Source organism: Nanorana parkeri, unplaced genomic scaffold (assembly GCF_000935625.1).
Source record: "Nanorana parkeri isolate BGI_ZX_2015 unplaced genomic scaffold, ASM93562v1 scaffold240, whole genome shotgun sequence".
In the NCBI taxonomy this organism is placed as follows: Eukaryota; Metazoa; Chordata; class Amphibia; order Anura; family Dicroglossidae; genus Nanorana; species Nanorana parkeri.
In genome coordinates, this window is record NW_017306508.1 from 1,261,424 (window position 1) to 1,278,236 (window position 16,813).

At 44.8% G+C, this 16,813-nt stretch overlaps 2 protein-coding genes across 2 annotated transcripts in view; both read left to right on the forward strand.

Moving 5' to 3' along the window:
• Nucleotides 1–6,333, forward strand: part of LOC108787053 (calpain-8-like) — a 35,151-nt gene extending 28,818 nt beyond the window's left edge. Inside the window, exons 22-24 of the mRNA XM_018556497.1 lie at nt 1,391–1,507; nt 2,117–2,175; nt 6,172–6,333. Coding sequence (XP_018411999.1) covers nt 1,391–1,507; nt 2,117–2,175; nt 6,172–6,333 — 338 coding nt within the window. The remainder of the gene's footprint in view (nt 1–1,390; nt 1,508–2,116; nt 2,176–6,171) is intronic.
• Nucleotides 6,330–16,813, forward strand: part of LOC108787058 (zinc transporter ZIP9-B-like) — a 27,285-nt gene continuing 16,801 nt past the window's right edge. Inside the window, exon 1 of the mRNA XM_018556502.1 lies at nt 6,330–6,537. Coding sequence (XP_018412004.1) covers nt 6,442–6,537 — 96 coding nt within the window. The 5' untranslated portion in view covers nt 6,330–6,441. The remainder of the gene's footprint in view (nt 6,538–16,813) is intronic.

A 16,813-nucleotide genomic window follows, 5' to 3' on the forward strand; every position in this document is an offset into this window, starting at 1 on the left:
TATATATATATTTATGTATTTACACACACAAATCAATGTAGTTTTGTATTCATTAATACATCATCAAATGTATTTTTGAATGCATGCAGTGTCTTCTGTCCTGGCCTACAGGGCTGGGATGTGTGGCAGCGCTGTGTAAGTCACAGGACTGGATGGACCGAAATGTAAATCTTTTGCCAGGTAAAAGGCCTCCCTTTACCTGTATTTTTCCTATGTGTTTAACTGTTTTGCTTGGAGTTCAGCTATAACTTTTGGGTGGTGTTTTGTATATCGAATCATCTTAGCTTCTTGAATATGTCATCAGTTTAAAAAAGCGATTTTCGCATTGGATGAATTTGCTTCCCTACAATGTGTGAATCCCAATGTAAGATGAGCACTTTTCAATAGATTACTCAGAAGCAGGGGCGTCCCCAGGCGTGGTGTCACCCAGTGTAGCCCTCAGGTGTCACCCGCTTGGACGTCATCACACATCGTTACGCGCACAATTAACTGCCGACGTCCATCTAAGTGATGGACGCCGGCAAAGAGAGGAGGGATGTTCAGCCAGCGCGATAAGGTATGCCGCCGGGTCCCTTCCTTTCTCATGCAGCTGTCGGGCTCTCGGTCCATGACCGAGTGCTCGATTTTTCAGAGCGAATGACACCTAAAGGAGAACTATGGGGTCATTGCTTTTCCCCATAGTTCTCCTTAGGGTAATGGGAGGACACAAACTAGTGTCTTCCCGTTACCCTAAGCTCAGTATACCGCGAGCTACAGCTCGCGGTATACTGAGACGCCGCAGCCGGAGCGTATCCCGACTTAGACGTCGGGATCCGCCCAGCTGCGTGAGTGACAGCTGGCTCTGCCTATCTAGAGGCAGAGCCAGCTGTACCCGCCCCCTCCCGTTCCGCCAGTCAGCGCTGGAGGATTGGAGCGGGGAGAGGGGAATCCAGCCCCTCCCCCTGTCACGGCAGAGAGCCGTGACAGGATCGAGAGGTGAGCGAACCCGGTATGTGTTCGCTCAGCTCCCGATCTACTGAGCCGACCTGTGACAGTCTCATTGTCACAGATCGGCTAGAACTATGAGGTGAGTGGAAATCACTCATCTCATAGTTCTCCTTTAAATAACTCTCAGTCATTTTGGTGTCACCCCCTCTGATGGTGTCCCCCAGTGCAGGCAGCATTCTCCTTGTGACGCCACTGCTTAGAAACGTAGTCACCCCCCTTGTGGCGCCACTGCTCAGAAGCGTAGTCATCTGTCTGCTAGAGAATAGCTCATCTACACCTAAACTTCATCTCTTCTACAGTCAGATAGATAAAGACATGAATTGAATACTATGTTGTGTGTTGATGATCTACAAGATGGGCTACAAATGTCTCAGCAGTTACATGAAATGTATTTTATTTGCAGGATTTAACCTCAATACCAGGATTCAGGAGATCATTGTACAGCGATACGTCTCCAACGAGCTGTTCATCAGTTTTGAAGATTTTATAGCGTGTTTGATTCGCTTGGAGACTCTGTTCAGTGAGTATTGCAGCTGATTCCAGTTCTGCTCCATACTGCCCCCTGTCTTACCTGATGTGTATTGTAAAACAAAAGTACATGGATGATATTGTGGATAAAAACATCGTCATGTAGCCTAAAATATGTTTAAAAGTAAAATGTTTAAAAGTAAACTTAGAGATCACTATTATATAATCCAATTATGTACCCCTTAAATTATTCTTAAAGTGTACCTCTACAGAAGTATTAAAACCCCTGTCTTTTGTTTTTTGCATTGGTTAGATTTCCCTTCACTTCCTGCCATGGAAAGTCCAAAGTGGGAGACATTCCCTCTTAGGTGTCCAAAGATATCACCCCATCTTGTATAGCAGGGGTGGGCAAACTCCAGCCCTCCAGCTCTTGTGGAACTACAAATCCCACAAAGCATTGCAAGATTCTCACACCCACAGACATGACTCCCAGAGACAAATGCATGATGGGATTTGTCGTTCCAAAGCTGGAGGGCCGGAGTTTGCCCACCCCTGTTCTAGGGAAACCAATCAAATGCAAGCTTTCATATTCCGACCCTTTGTCTGAATAATAATCATATCATTAGAGCATACGGGTAAAAATCTTTTTTCCCCCCTTCAGAAATGTTTAATATACTGGACGCAGACAAGAGCGGAAGTGTCAGCCTGTCCTTAACTGAGGTAAGGGTTTCCATTGTAGAGTAAAGACATCTTTGCAAACTTTTTCTTTTTTTAAAGATTTTTTAATAACATTTGTGACTTTAAAAATGTGCAAATTTGGGGGGAATGTTTGGAAGGAGTGCAGTAAGTTTGAAGGTTTGAAAAGAAACTATAATGGTTTTGTGTCAGGTTGGTTTTTTTTAACTTATATTTTTAAATTTATGTTTTATTTTTTATTTTTTATTTTTACTATGTATATATCTTTGCTTTACAAACCAACATTTAAAGCCCAACTGAACCTTTATTTTGAGTCAGCATAGTCTTATAGTTGCTTTTCTTTAGAAAGCAGCCACAGAAGGACTCTTTCTCTATGTGTGGAAGCAGTGGTCTCTATGCAGAGGTCCAATACACCCACTGCGAGTCGGAGCTAGATCTCCCTAATCAGCAAGCAACATGAGCTTTTAGGCCTCAAAAACATGGACATGCACAGCCATACATCATACACGTCCATGCAGAGACCTGCACCCAGGAAGGACAGACAGTCTGCTTCCAAGGGCGTTCATCTGAACCTGTATGGATGTGCAAGTTTAGGTCGGTGTGTAGCTGCATGAAGCTGCGTCCTGTCATAGAGATGTAAAGATAACTGCATGCAGCTACTTGCACAGCCTGTCCTTCCCAGGGCACAAGTCTTTGCACAGATGTGCACGCTATATGGATGTGCAAATGCGTGTGAATGAAGCCTTGTCCAAAGCTTGGAATTTTTTTTGACTTTAGACACGCTTTAGAGCTCCACCTGCTGGATGCATGTGGAAATACAAAATGTTTATGTAATGATTCGCATTTACAGCTCTATTCACAGAAGGGTGAAGGGTTTGGAGAAGGCAGGAGAAGTGAACAATCTAGGACAACATAGCTGAACTGGAAATATTTTCCAATTCAGCTCACTTTCCAGCTCAGCTATGTTGTCCTAGATTGTTCCCATCTCCTGCCTTCTCCAAACTCTTCACCCTTCTGTGAATAACCCTGTTAATATATTTTTAAAATGTTGTTTTTTTGATGTATACATAAATATCTACCACAGAGTTCTCTTAATTAACTGGTTTTTTTTACCTTACAGTGGCTTTGTGCTGCACTGATATGAAAAAAATCCTGTCCATGGAACCGGTGACTGTGCATTGTCATTAGACTATGTAGTCTATTTATAAATAAACATTACATAGCTAGTCAACCAGCACAATTGCATGTGTATTCGTTTGTGTGAAATAACCAGCTGTTGTAAGAAAGGGGCAACACTGAATGTTCTTAGGCTATTCTCTCTTCTGGTCGAATGTTCTTCAAATAATGACAGCAATAAAAACAGGATCGTTCATAAAGAACATACATAGTGAATCAGGAAAATACCTTATTATGGCCACTAGATGGAGCTAAAGATCATGGGAAATAAATACATATTGGAAACAAGAGACGCGATGTAAGAATTCTAGAGAACACTGGAGGCAAATAAATGTAATCATTGCTGTAAGGACAGGGGCGTCCCTATAGCAATGTTTACATTCAGGATGTAAACATTGTTCAGGAGCGGAGACCGGGTGACACCCCGCCGTGACATCAGCGCGCACACGTGCGCAATGACATTATCGCGCATGCCGGCCATCTTTGTGATGAACGCCGGCAGAGAGAGGAGGGGATGTTCACTTGGTGGGATGAGGTATGCCGTCGGGTCTCCTCCTCTCTCCTGACATTGTTGGGCTCTCGGTCCATGACCAAGTGCCCGACTTTTCAGAGGGGGTGACACCACAATGACTTTCAGTCATTGTGGTGTCACCTTTGCATTGGTGTCACCAGGGTGTGGGCCGCACCCCCGCATCCCCCTAGTGACGCCACTGAATAGGGGTCCCCATAGTCTGCTCAGAGGCAGAAATCTCTTCATTATTAATAATGATACCATTTATCAGGAATATAGAACACGACCAGTGAATTCCTTTCATGTAAAACGCCTTTGTTGTATATAAAGAAATACTCAATACAAGTCAATAAAACGTATTGAACATGTTATTGTTGGTTTGTCTGTGTGAATCTTTATAGCTGTGACACATGCATTGCCTTTAGGGCCCATTCACACCAGAAGTGTTGAGGTTGCGCTGGCTGCTTTTTCCAACGTGGCCCCAAAGCATATACAAGGCAAATGTAAACACACACAGCTTACTAGCACACACAAGGGTGGCTCCATAGGACCCTGCAAGGGAAAGGAGCCGCCCTAAAACAGGATATCAGGACCAGAGCTCAGGGGATCAGCTGATTCTGCAGGAAGCTAAGACTTTTAAACATCAAAGAGCAGCGTCCATTGTAAGTGATTTAATCAGCAATTGAAATAGCTTAAAAACCTTTTGACTTTCATAAGACTTTAAGCACATAACCACCTTCACAGATGACATACATATAAAGGAGCTGGCTCACCTGCCATGGAGTGTGCCACATAGCACAGATTTGTCTGGCATGGAAGGAGACCTGATTTTACTATGCTTAAAAAACAACATTTACCATATTGCAGCTCTCCAGCCTTTAGATGGTGGTGGCTGCTTTAGTTTTATTTTATTTTCACCTGGCGATCCTGACAGTAACATGGTGCCTGTCCTAGGCTGACAAAGCTCACTCACCCTACCAGGGGCGTAACTAGAAATCACAGGGCCCGATAGCAAAATTTTGTATGGGGCCCCGTGACTGCTAGTTATGCCACTTGCAGAGCCCCAGCGGAGAGTGACCCTGCAGAGCCCACCATAGACTCTCTATAGTGGGCTCTGCAGGTTCTGAGATCTCTTACCTGTCAGCGCCTCTGTGGTCGCCGGGCCCCGACTCCTGTTCCGTCCCCAGACCCAGACTCCTGTTCCATCCCAGGCCCCGCCGCCTCTGCTATCGACGGGCCCCGCCTTCTCTTACATCACTGGCCCCACCTGCTCTTAAGTTGCTGGCTAGTGATGTAAGAGGAGGCAGGCCCCGCCTCCTCCATTCCGAACACTGTCTTCATCTGCCACAGCGGCTGGCTGTCACTGACACAGCTCCGCAGCGGCTATGAGGGGAAATGCGCCGTGAATGCTGCTGAGCTGTGTCTGTGACAGCCAGCACCCGCACATGCCATAGCGACCCATTTTTTTTCTAAATTTTCAGGAATTTTCCCGAAATATAGTAAAAAATAAAAACCCGCAGTGGTGATTAAATACCACCAAAAGAAAGCTCTATCTGTCCCCAAAAAATTCAGTACAGCGTTGCATGATGGAATAAACGTCAGTCAAAGTACCTCAGCGCTGAACACTGAAAAATGGCCTGGACAGGAAGGGGGTGTAAACACCTGGTCTTGAAGTGGTTAATGATAGCAGATGGAGCTTTTTTCAAAACTGCTGCCATTGCTGCATATTATGCAGTGTCAGGAATTCCTGCAGACCACTAAAGTTACTAAGAGATCCGCATTAATGATAGTTCCCGTTTTCCTGCTGCTGTATATATGACACATCCAGGAATGTATTCACGCAGACTGGAGTTACTGGTCAATCTAGTTGAAAATCCTACATGTACCCAGATAGCAAGGACAACTTGCCATAAACTTGTGGCAGGGTTAAATTGTAATCCTTGTTAACTTGCTGCACACATTCCTGGCAAGTTGTAGACTTGCAGAACACTTGCAGCACAAGTTCTAGTTGACACTTTTTGAATTTGTAGTAAATTTGCTTGGCAAGTCTACAGCAAGAGGCCTGCAGGTCCTAGCAAGAGCTCTGCAAGTGTACAGCACTTTTGCAAAGCACGTTGACCTGGACACTTGCAATGCAGACTTGCTGTAATTATGCAACAAAATTGTGAAGCTTGGTAAGTCTAGCAATAGTTTAGCAAGTCATTTTCAAACTTGCAGCTCAATTGCTTGCTATCTGGGTAGATTCGTGTTGTGTGTATTTTGTGTGAATGTTGAACTTCCTCCTGCACACGATGATGTCACTTTTCTGGGTCTGTAATGACATTTCATCGCAGCCTGACAGGTCACAGTTCAGCCTGCACTTCCCACAAACGTCCGGCAGGGGGCGCTCGGCGCTTCGTGGTTTCCCCAGTGATCTCACCCCCCTACTGAAGAAGTTCTCGGCTCGGCTCCTCACTCAGTTCTCAGGCTGCGCAGTGAAAGGAGACTACGTGTGAGGAATGAGCGATCAGCCCCGGAGCTGTGGCCGTCCTTCCCCCGGGAGATGAACACACACTGTGCCCTTGTCCTGTCCTGATATCACTCCCTCCACACCGGACAGAGCCATGGACGGTCTGCTCGTAGTCTTCCTCATCTCCCTGGGAATGTTCCTGGGCTGCTTCCTCCTGGGTCTCATCCCTCTGGCATTCAAACTCTCCGAGGTGAGCCGGGGGCAGGGAGGGAGGGAGGGAAGGGGTTAACCAGCCGCAGGATCTGGAATGTTGATGTTGTTACATTGTATCAGTCAGTGTTAACCCTGTAGGTGCTGGTGGGTGTGGGCTGGGGAGCTGCTCCTGGGTCTTACATACTCCATGTGATGGGACTATCTCACTTTCCAGGGAAGGTTTGTACCCTAGGAAATGCATAGGGGGGGGGGGGCTTTAGGGCCCATTTCCATCTTTGCTGGGTCCATTCACACCATGTGTGTTGGGGCTGCACTGGAAACAACTGCAAAGCGCATCCCCAACGCATGTGGTGTGAAGGGACCCTGATGCAACGCACAACATAACACACTGCAAAGATGTTAATGGACCCTAAAGCCCCCTATGTGTTTCCTAGGGCCAAGGCAATTTGACTTGGTGATGGACGCCGGCAGAGAAAGGAGGGAACGTTCACCTGGCGGGAATGCCTCCGGGTCCCCTCCTCTCTCCTGGCACTGTCAGGCTTATGGTCCATGACTGAGTGCCCGACTTTTTAGAGGGAGTGACACCAAAATGACTGTCAGTCATTTTGGTGTCACCCCTCCAATGCTGTCACCCGGGCTGCGGGCCGCACCCCCCTTGTGATGCCTCTGATGCCTTATAGAGCTGAATGAAATGTCACGTGTGACATTTCAATAACGTTCTAAAAAACCAAAAGTACACAGTGCAATGCGCTGGGATCGGCACTGTTTTGGGCACCGCAGAGCAGTCGTTGTGCGTTTTGCACAGTAGCTGGTGTGACTGGACCTTCAGAATAAATGGGCTGTAAATGCACCACAGCGTGCTTATAATGGCAGATTTATTATAGCTTACAATTTACACAGTGCTGTACATACCATTCGTTCACATGAGTCCCTGCCCTCAGGAGCTTACAATCTAAGGTCCCTATTTCACATACAAGGGCTGATTAACCTAGTAACATGTCTTTGGCATGTAGAGGAATCCAACATAAGCACATAAAACAAACAAAGTTACCGTAACACAGAAATGTAAGGAGCACTTTCACCCTTCTCTCTTCTTGTGTGTTGTGTTGATGTGCATTGTGTTCAGGCCGCCTGTTCATTTACACTGAGCTGCCAACTTACAGCATTGGTCCAAGAAGAGGACATGCAGCATTTTCTCTGACCACAACACATGGTAACGTGTCACCTTGCATTGTGGTGTGCGGTGCTGCATGTGTGTCAGAGGTGGGTTGCCTTTAAGAACAACATAAATGGAACTAGAATGTGCTATCACACTTGGGCACCCGATTGCAAAATCCCTGAATCTGGTCTAAGGGCTTGTTCACACCATGTCCGGATCGTGTCCGGACCAGAACAGTTTGTTCCCTGACCAAAAAAGCATCCCAGTGGTATTCCTGGGATCTGTTAACACCAGCGCAGTCCATTCTGGACTTGACAAAAGAATACTGTTTGTCTCATTTTCTCAGGTCTGGAATGCACTGGAATGGAAACAGTTGAAAAACACATACAAACGCACTCATCTGCCGCTGAAAGCCCATTTTAAGTAAAAAAACAAACGCTCTGGAACACGGCAAAATCGCAATAAAAATGCACTGCACAGATCTGCTCCAGACATGGTGTGAACACAGCCTTAGAGGGGACCTGTACTTTGCCTGTATTAGGCGCAGAAATAGATTTACTTAGGAGTGCTGCAGTATTTTAATGTATGCGTGTGTATGTACAGTATAATATAGGCACAATGCAGAATGGCACCGGCTATAGAGGACTACAAATGCCAGCAATAGTACATTATACGGCACAATGCAGAATGGCACCGGCTATAGAGGACTACAAATGCCAGCAATAGTACATTATGCTATAATGTACTATTGCTGGCATTTGTAGTCCTCTGTAGCTGCTGGTATTTTGCATTGCACTGTATATACTGTATTATTGCTGGTATCTGATGTATTCCTCTATAGATGGTGTTAATCTCCATTGCGCTGTATAATTTATTATTGCTGGGATTTGTAGTCATTTATAGCTGGTGGTATTCTGCATTGCGCTGTATAAGGATTACATGGTGCAATGCAGAATACCACTGACCAGTTATAGAGGAACAACAAATCCCAGCAATAGTACATTATATCGGCTGTTTAATGTATTATTGCTGGGATTTGTTGTTCCTCTATAGCTGCTGGTGTTCTGCAGTGTGCCGCTGTATAATACATTGGTATTCTGCATTGTGCACTGTATTATATTGTGCATGGTATTCTGCATTGTAATATACAGCGGCACAATGCAGAATACCACCGAACAGATATATATATATCACATTTACAGTAGAGCCATTAAGTGTATGTAAACCTAAAGCTATTTTTCGCTATGTTTCATGTCTTCCTGCACACCGTTCATTTTTTGTGAATCTGTTGCGAAGTTTCTCATCTGGTGATCCGGCCAGTAACACTTTTCATGTCTAAAGCTGCCCATACACCTTGCGATCATCGGATGAAACTTTTCATCCGATGATTGAACTGTTGTACGATTTTCATATGGCGGCCCCATCCTGCCCCGATTATCACAAGGTTCAATTAGCAGTAATGTAAAAAAAAAAGCACCTGGACAAATTTGCGGTAATTTTAGTTTTTTTGCGCATGAGTGTAAATCGTACGAATTTTGACGTACGGAAACGCCACCAACCTTGCGAAAATTGTACGATAGACTGAAGTTTTCTAACCTGCTGGTTAGTCAAAAGTCGATCGATTGTACAGTATTTGCGGTTGTACACTGCCCATCAACCTTACGAATATCGGACGAAAACGCGATCGCATACGAAAATCGGCCGATATTCATAAGGTGTATGGGCACCTTAAGGGTGGCTACGCTCATTCCTCCGCTGTGTCTATGGAGGAGTAATGGAGCCACCCTCTGATAGCAGCATTGTCACCCTGTGGAAAGGGTGTTTGATGGCAGGTTTAGATGGATTGTACATTAGTAACAACCCGAACTCCAGCTAACACTATTTAAGCAGTTACAGCAAAAGTTTTCTTTTCCTTTTGGTACAAAGGGCTTAAAGTGTTAGTTCACTTTTACAAAAAAAAACAAACCCTGTGCATGCATTCTTTGGGCCCCAGTACTTTGAAAAAATGTCACGGCAGCATTTTTTTTTAAATAGAAAAAGTGCCGCCCAAGGCAAATGCCTAGTTTGCCTTGCAGTAGATACTCCTCTGCCCGTAGACTCCTAAGCCTGTGTGAAACACTCCTAGGTAGGTGACCAGCCCCCATCCCCCTCCACCACCCAATCTTGTCTGGATGGCAGAAGGTGCCAAACATTGTAAGCGTGCCCCCATCACTGCAGGAACAGGCGCTCTGGCTTGTTCAGAACCCGCACATGTGTGGCACACTCTCTCTGCCTCTGTGGCACAATGCCGGGATTAGTCACTATTACGGCAGAAAGAAAGTAGCCAGAGAGAACCAGATAACTCGCATTTTCAGAAGCAGGCCAGCAAAGGCAGCTCAATACAGGTTCCCTTCATTGTTGATGCTGTTACAGCAAGGTCTCTGAATATGAGGCAGTGAAGTACCTGTCTATCTATTATCCTTATGTCCTATCTAACCACTGGCCAGTAGGGTAATAGATACAAAGTCTGCCGGCGGTGGGGCCCTTTGACTTTACCTTGGGGCATAGGTAATTGTAGTTCACAAGTAAAGGAAGGGTGACACAGCCCCCTTTAGCCATAACCAAACTCCCAGCAGCAAACAGTATAAATAAGGGTGGCCAAAGGCCTCTGACAACACAGATGCCCTTCTTTTGGCAATCAGTCCATCAAGCTCTGTCCTAGCGGGCTGGGTGAATGTGGATTGAGTACAGAAAAAGTACTTGAGCTTCTTTTTCGCACGTAGGGGCCAATTGCAGCGCGTATCCATTGGTATTCCCGAGTGTGGCTCGTGGTTAACAAAGCGGTAACCCCGAGCCACACTTGTGAATACAGCGTAGGTCTTACCTTGTCCGCGATCCCCGCTGTGTCCTCCGGCCGCTGCCGTATTCCTGGTTCCGTCCCTTGCGAGCGTCTGCGTCGCAGGGGGGCGGAACAGGTGGGAAGTTTGAAAGTTTAAAAAATGCGGAAAAAAAGGGAAAAAAATTTAAATAAATCATACCGCCAGGGAGGTATAAAAACGAGCGTCGAACGCGCGTTTCACTGAAGTAAAAAATGAGCTGAAAACGCGCCTATAGTAACGCCCAGGTGTTCGCCTTACTGGGTTCACAAACGTGCATATTACAGATCACAAAGATCGTTATTTTCAGCCACGTGACTTCTACTCTCATTGGAACTCACTTTTATAAGGATCTTTATCCTGGTGTGTCAGCTTTGAGAGGTGTGTTTTATATACAGGATCTTAACCCCCAAATACACAACAAATACAAACAGTCTTTTCAACATTACCCTGTAAACAAGCAAATGTAAACTTGGTCTGTTTATGTTGCATAAATCAACAGTATGTGATGTTTATATAACTGGATGTATAGAGTGTGATGACTGTGTACAATATAACTGGATGTATTGTGTGTGATGACTGTGTACAATATAACTGGATGTATAGTGTGTAATGACTGTACACAATATAACTGGATGTATTGTGTGTGATGACTGTACACAATATAACTGGATGTATAGAGTGTGATGACTGTGTACAATATAACTGGATGTATCGTGTGTGATGACTGTACACAATATAACTGGATGTATAGTGTGTGATGACTGTGTACAATATAACTGCATGTATTGTGTGTGATGACTGTGTACAATATAACTGGATGTATAGTGTGTGATGACTGTACACAATATAACTGGATGTATAGTGTGTGATGACTGTGTACAATATAACTGCATGTATTGTGTGTGATGACTGTATACAATATAACTGCATGTATTGTGTGTGATGACTGTGTACAATATAACTGGATGTATCGTGTGTGATATGACTTTACACAATATAACTGGTGTACATTATCCCCCATGATCCGCCATAATGAGTGGAAGATGTAACATAACACTGGACTGTAAAACAGAGACTTTCCTAATAGAAGGGCATCTGGTGTGAGACCTCGTTCATATGTGCATAGAAAATGAACAAATTGATGAACGCCTGTCGCTGCACCTATATCGCTGACCTGCGTTTAGACATATTTCTGACATTTATGGCACATTAATAAACGCTCAGCAAACGCCCTCTCTGTTGGTTTTCATTTTTTTTTTAAGGGAAAGGAATGTAGAGGAACTGACTGGCACTGGTATTGGCTTTACAGGCAGTGGTTCTGGATGGCACTGGTACTGGCTGTACAGGCACTGGTGCTGGCTGGCAAGAATATGGTTTGTACAGGCGTTGGTACTTGTTGGGACTGGTTCTGGCTGGCACTGGTACTGGATTTACAGGCACTGATTCTGGACTGGCTGGCACTAATACAGTATATGTTCAGGTATGGTATTGGATGGCACTTGTACTGGCTGTATAGGCACTGGTTCTGGCTGGCAATGGTACTGTTTGTACAGGCACTGGTTTGGGCTGGCAATGGTACTGGCTGTACAGGCACTGGTTTGGGCTGGCAATGGTACTGGCTGTACAGGCACTGGTTCTGGCTGGCACAAATACGGTTTTGTACAGACACTGGTACTGGTTGGCACTGGTTCAGGCTGGCACTGGTACTGGCTGTACAGGCATGGATTCTGAATGGCACTAATACAGTATATGTACTGGTATTAGATGGCACTGGTACTGGCTGTACAGGCACTGGTTCTAAATGTACAGGCACTGGGTTCTGGCTGAACTGGACTGGATGGCACTGGTTCAGTACAAAACAGAAAGGAGGTGGCCACTGGAGTTGTTCCATCCTCTCCCATTTCCCGGTGCTTCCTGAGATATTAGAAACCTCCGCGGCCTTTCCCCCAGTGCCTTGTAAACTCTTCAGAAACGCTTCTTGAATGTATAACAACCGCTATAGGCCCGATTCAGGCAAGCGTTTAGATTTACACAAATGGAGACAGTTGCCAAGGGCAAAGCCCCCTGAACGTGACATGCTGTATACATTTTGCTGCAATGCGACGCAACCGCACGTGTGTGCACCACTGACCATTCAACAATCCCTCAGGTGCATTGGTAAGCAGAGAGCTTTAAAAACACGACACCTGCACACGAGGACAAGGTCTAAACAATCATTTCTAATGGCAGAGAGGTTCAATTTCTCCGGGCCGACCACACATATTATAATATTATAATGTTATTGTAGAGTCCTCCTTAGATCTGTAGTACAGGGGCCTGGCTGACTGCATGCAAACTGAATGAATTGTTTATATACTCACATTACATAGATGTGGTAAATCTTAATGAGAATGTATTGTACATGGCCAGCATGATAACTGCAAGCCACAATCTTGATTTCAATCAATGTAATCGTTGGGCTATCCGGTACAGTTACACTATATAAAACATTTTGTTAGCATTTTTGTGCATTTGTCAGAATATAATTTAAAAAAAAAGAGCAACTTTTTTATTAAAACAATCTGAAAAAAGCCTTGTATGTCTCTTACAAATATCTCTATAATGTGCATAAATGTAAAAATTGAGGTATGAATATTAAGCAGAGTGGTTGATGAATTTCCCAGCACGTGCTGATGCTGCTGCTGCATGCTTGACATCTAGGCATCAATGACATGCGGACAGGAAAGGGTTAATCCCCAGGGCCTTAGAATGGGCGGAAGTAGCATGTGCTTTTTATATTTATGTATCTGTGGCAAATAGAACTGTACTTGTAACAGGAAGTTCCTCTTCTGAATAATGTCTTTCTGTGAACTGAATTTGGTATTAAGCCTGCGTGTCCTACGGAACACTGAGCGCCTTACCCTCCTCCCCCCCCTCCAGTCCTGCAGGTAGAATAATTATCAGTGATTAGTTATTAGTTAGTTTGGAGTTCAGTTTTAAATTGACTCAAATAGTTTTGATTTAAAGTGCATTACACTCAGAATATAATCTAACTGAAAATACTTTATTCTTCCCACTAGTATTTAAATCAACAATAGTCAAGGCAAAGACCTTCATGGCAGACATCCAGGCGGTACATATAGGTGAGCCTTGTTGTCTCAACGCACAATCCCATAATCCTGTGTTGTAATCATGGATTTAGTGCCTTGCTGGCCTGGGACACGTATGTGATTACCGACCCTTCCCGCCCGTGCCACATTCGTATGTGTACAGTGTGCAGCAGAGCATGGCAGTCATCCAGTACAGAGACAACGTGCCCTGCTCGTGTCCCGGACAGCCGACCGACTCCTCGCCCTCTGCCAGATGGTGACAGGAAAGGGGAACAAAGATTCTTGGAAACATTTCAACATTGTGTCTTAAAAATAATATTTTCATCCCCCAAGTTCTACAGGAAGAAATAGATTTTGCCTATTTCAATCAGCTTCTCTGTTTATCAAAGCTCAACTGAACAAACTGAAGAGAGAAGCTGATTGGTTGCCATGAGCAGATTATGTCTGCTCCAGTTTGGATAAATTCCCTCAAGAGTGTTGTACGCCCTGATAATAGCGTTAATGCATCATCCAGGATCACCCACCACCAGGAGAATACTATAGTGGAGGAGGACCCAGCATGTCAGGTGACTGGAAAGAAATCAGGAAAAGGTAAATATAAAATAAAAAATACATCCCAGGAAGTTCTGTTCTCTATAACAGGGCTCAAAATTTCCACTCGCCAGCTCGCATTTGGCGAGTGGAAATAAAGAGAGGGCGAGTGGAAAATCTTTTCTTAATGGTGCAGCAGAGCCCCAGACACAGAAGTATTGTGATGAGATAAGCTGCGTATGTATGAGGCACCAAAACCATCCAGGTGACATTTACATCTCATTGACCTCCACCCAACAGCTCTCCCAGAATCCTCCACTCTGCCCTTTATTAAATCACCTAATAACAGGTTTTCTTTACTGATAATCTGTAATAGAATCTGGTTTACTACTATGCTGGAGTCCCGGGCATGGAAGAAACTGGGCTCTTTATATTGCATTGTAATTGTTAAAGGGAACACAAGGCTGCCATTGTTGACCCTTTCTTAGGAAGATGCGAATTGCCTGGCTGGACAAATATTTTCTTAACCTTTGCAGTGCGGCTATAGGACCTGCTGACTCAGGGTGCCCATGCTGACCCGTGTCCACCGCCAAAAGTTCCTACAGTGGGCACATGGGCATCAGAACTGGACCATGGAGCAATGGAAGAAGGTGGCCTGGTCTGATGAATCACATTTACTTTTACATCATGTGGATGGTCGGGTGCGTGTGTATTGTTTACCTGGGGAAGAAATGGCACCCAATTACACTATGGGAAGAAGACAAGCCGGCAGTGTGATGCTTTTGGCAATGTTCTGCTGGGAAACCTCGGGGTCCTGCCATTCATGTGGATGATACATTGACACAGACCACCGACTTAAACATTGTTGCTGACCAAGTACACCCCTTCATGGAAACGTCATTCCCTGATGGCAGTATATACACAGGGGACGTGGGCTGCACATTAGTAACAATAAATCTATGTGGGTCTCCTAAATAAATATTCCCTGATAGCAGTGGCCTCTTTCAGCAAGATAATGCTCCCTGCCACACTGCAACAATGGTTCAATAATGGTTTGAGGAACACCACACCGCGTTTGAGGTGTTGACTTGGCCTCCAAATTCTCCAGATCTCAATCCAATTGAGCATCTGTGGGATGTGCTGGAAAAACAAGTCCGATCCATGGAGGCCTCACCTCACAACAGGATATGAAGGATCTGCTACTGATGACCTTCAGTTCTAGTGGAGTCCATGGACTGACGGATCAGGACTGTTTTGGTGGCAATAGGGGACTTACTCAATATTAGACAGGTGGTCATAATGTTATGGCTGATTGGTGTATCTGTGTGGTGCTGTGGCTGTAGATTTCATTTGTATGTATTTTTTGTTTTAATTGTGTGATAAAAAAATATCTTCTTTACATTTGTATTGCCAAATTGCTTGTTGCAATTAGTACTTTTACTATTATTAGTACTAAGATATTTTAGTGCTTTGTTCCTTATGAAAGGGACAAATCGCAGAATAACATTTTCATTCTAATGTTAGAAGCTCCTGTAGATCACTGATGGAAGAATGATTTTTCGCATTGATAATGTGAATGAGATCCTGGCTCTGCTTTAGTATGCTGACTATGACAGATTCACACTGGTCTAACCATGACGCAACACCTCCCCTATCCGTTTGGGATTCCGTGCACCAAAAGGTGCTCCTCTTAGGGGCCGTGTATGCCAGTAAAGGCTCTATAGCAGATGTGCAAGCTCCATCCATCTCAGCTCGGGGGCACCTTCGTCTTTGGTGGCGGTTGTGCTGATTATAGCTTTAAAAAATGTGGTTTTGGTGCAGCAAAAGTGACCGCATCAGAACAGAAATATGCAGAGAACAATTCTTACCGCCCTGTAAGTTTCTCTCACGCAATGCTATCCTTCACATTCCTTTCTATGTGAAGACCTTCAGTAAGGTTCAGTAATGTGTAATGCATGGCATGTGCTAGGCGTGTAGTGCTGACTCATAGGGGGAAACATGTGTTGTGATACCCTTCTACTGCCATGAGACTGAGCAACCTCTGTGTTACAGGAGGGGTTCAGCACGGGTAGATACGCTGTTTCCCCCAAAATAAGACCTACCCTGAAAATAAGGCCTTGTACTATTTTTGGGAATTGCTAAAATATAAGACCTACCCTGAAAATAAGACCTAGTTGTGATCATTCCCAGGGCCGGTGGTGGCATAAGGGGGAACTTGAAGAGCCGTGGGAGAGAATCAGCGGTGCCAATGAAGCCAGCGCTAGAGGGAGCAAGGCGGCATCGGAGGGAGCAGATCCGCATAAGCCGATGCCTCCTCTATAGCGCCGGCTCCTGTCACTGGCGGAGTGATACCAAATGCACTCCGCCTGTGAGGAATCGATAGTGAAAGTGCGTTTCGCTCATTCTGGCCAGCGATTGGTTACCAAATTGCTCTTGGAAAGGTACGGCACCCCTGATTGCCCTGATCCCCCTATTCTTAACTTTGCCATTTTGGATTATTTAATTTGGATTTGCGTTAACTTTGGATTGTTGTACGTTAAAAAAAAATAAGACCTACCCCGAAAATAAGACCCAGTGTGTTTTTTTGAGCCCAAAAAAATATAAGACAGTGTCTTATTTTCGGGGAAACACGGTATATGCTCTGTCACGGGCAGAACTACAGATCATGGGGCCCCA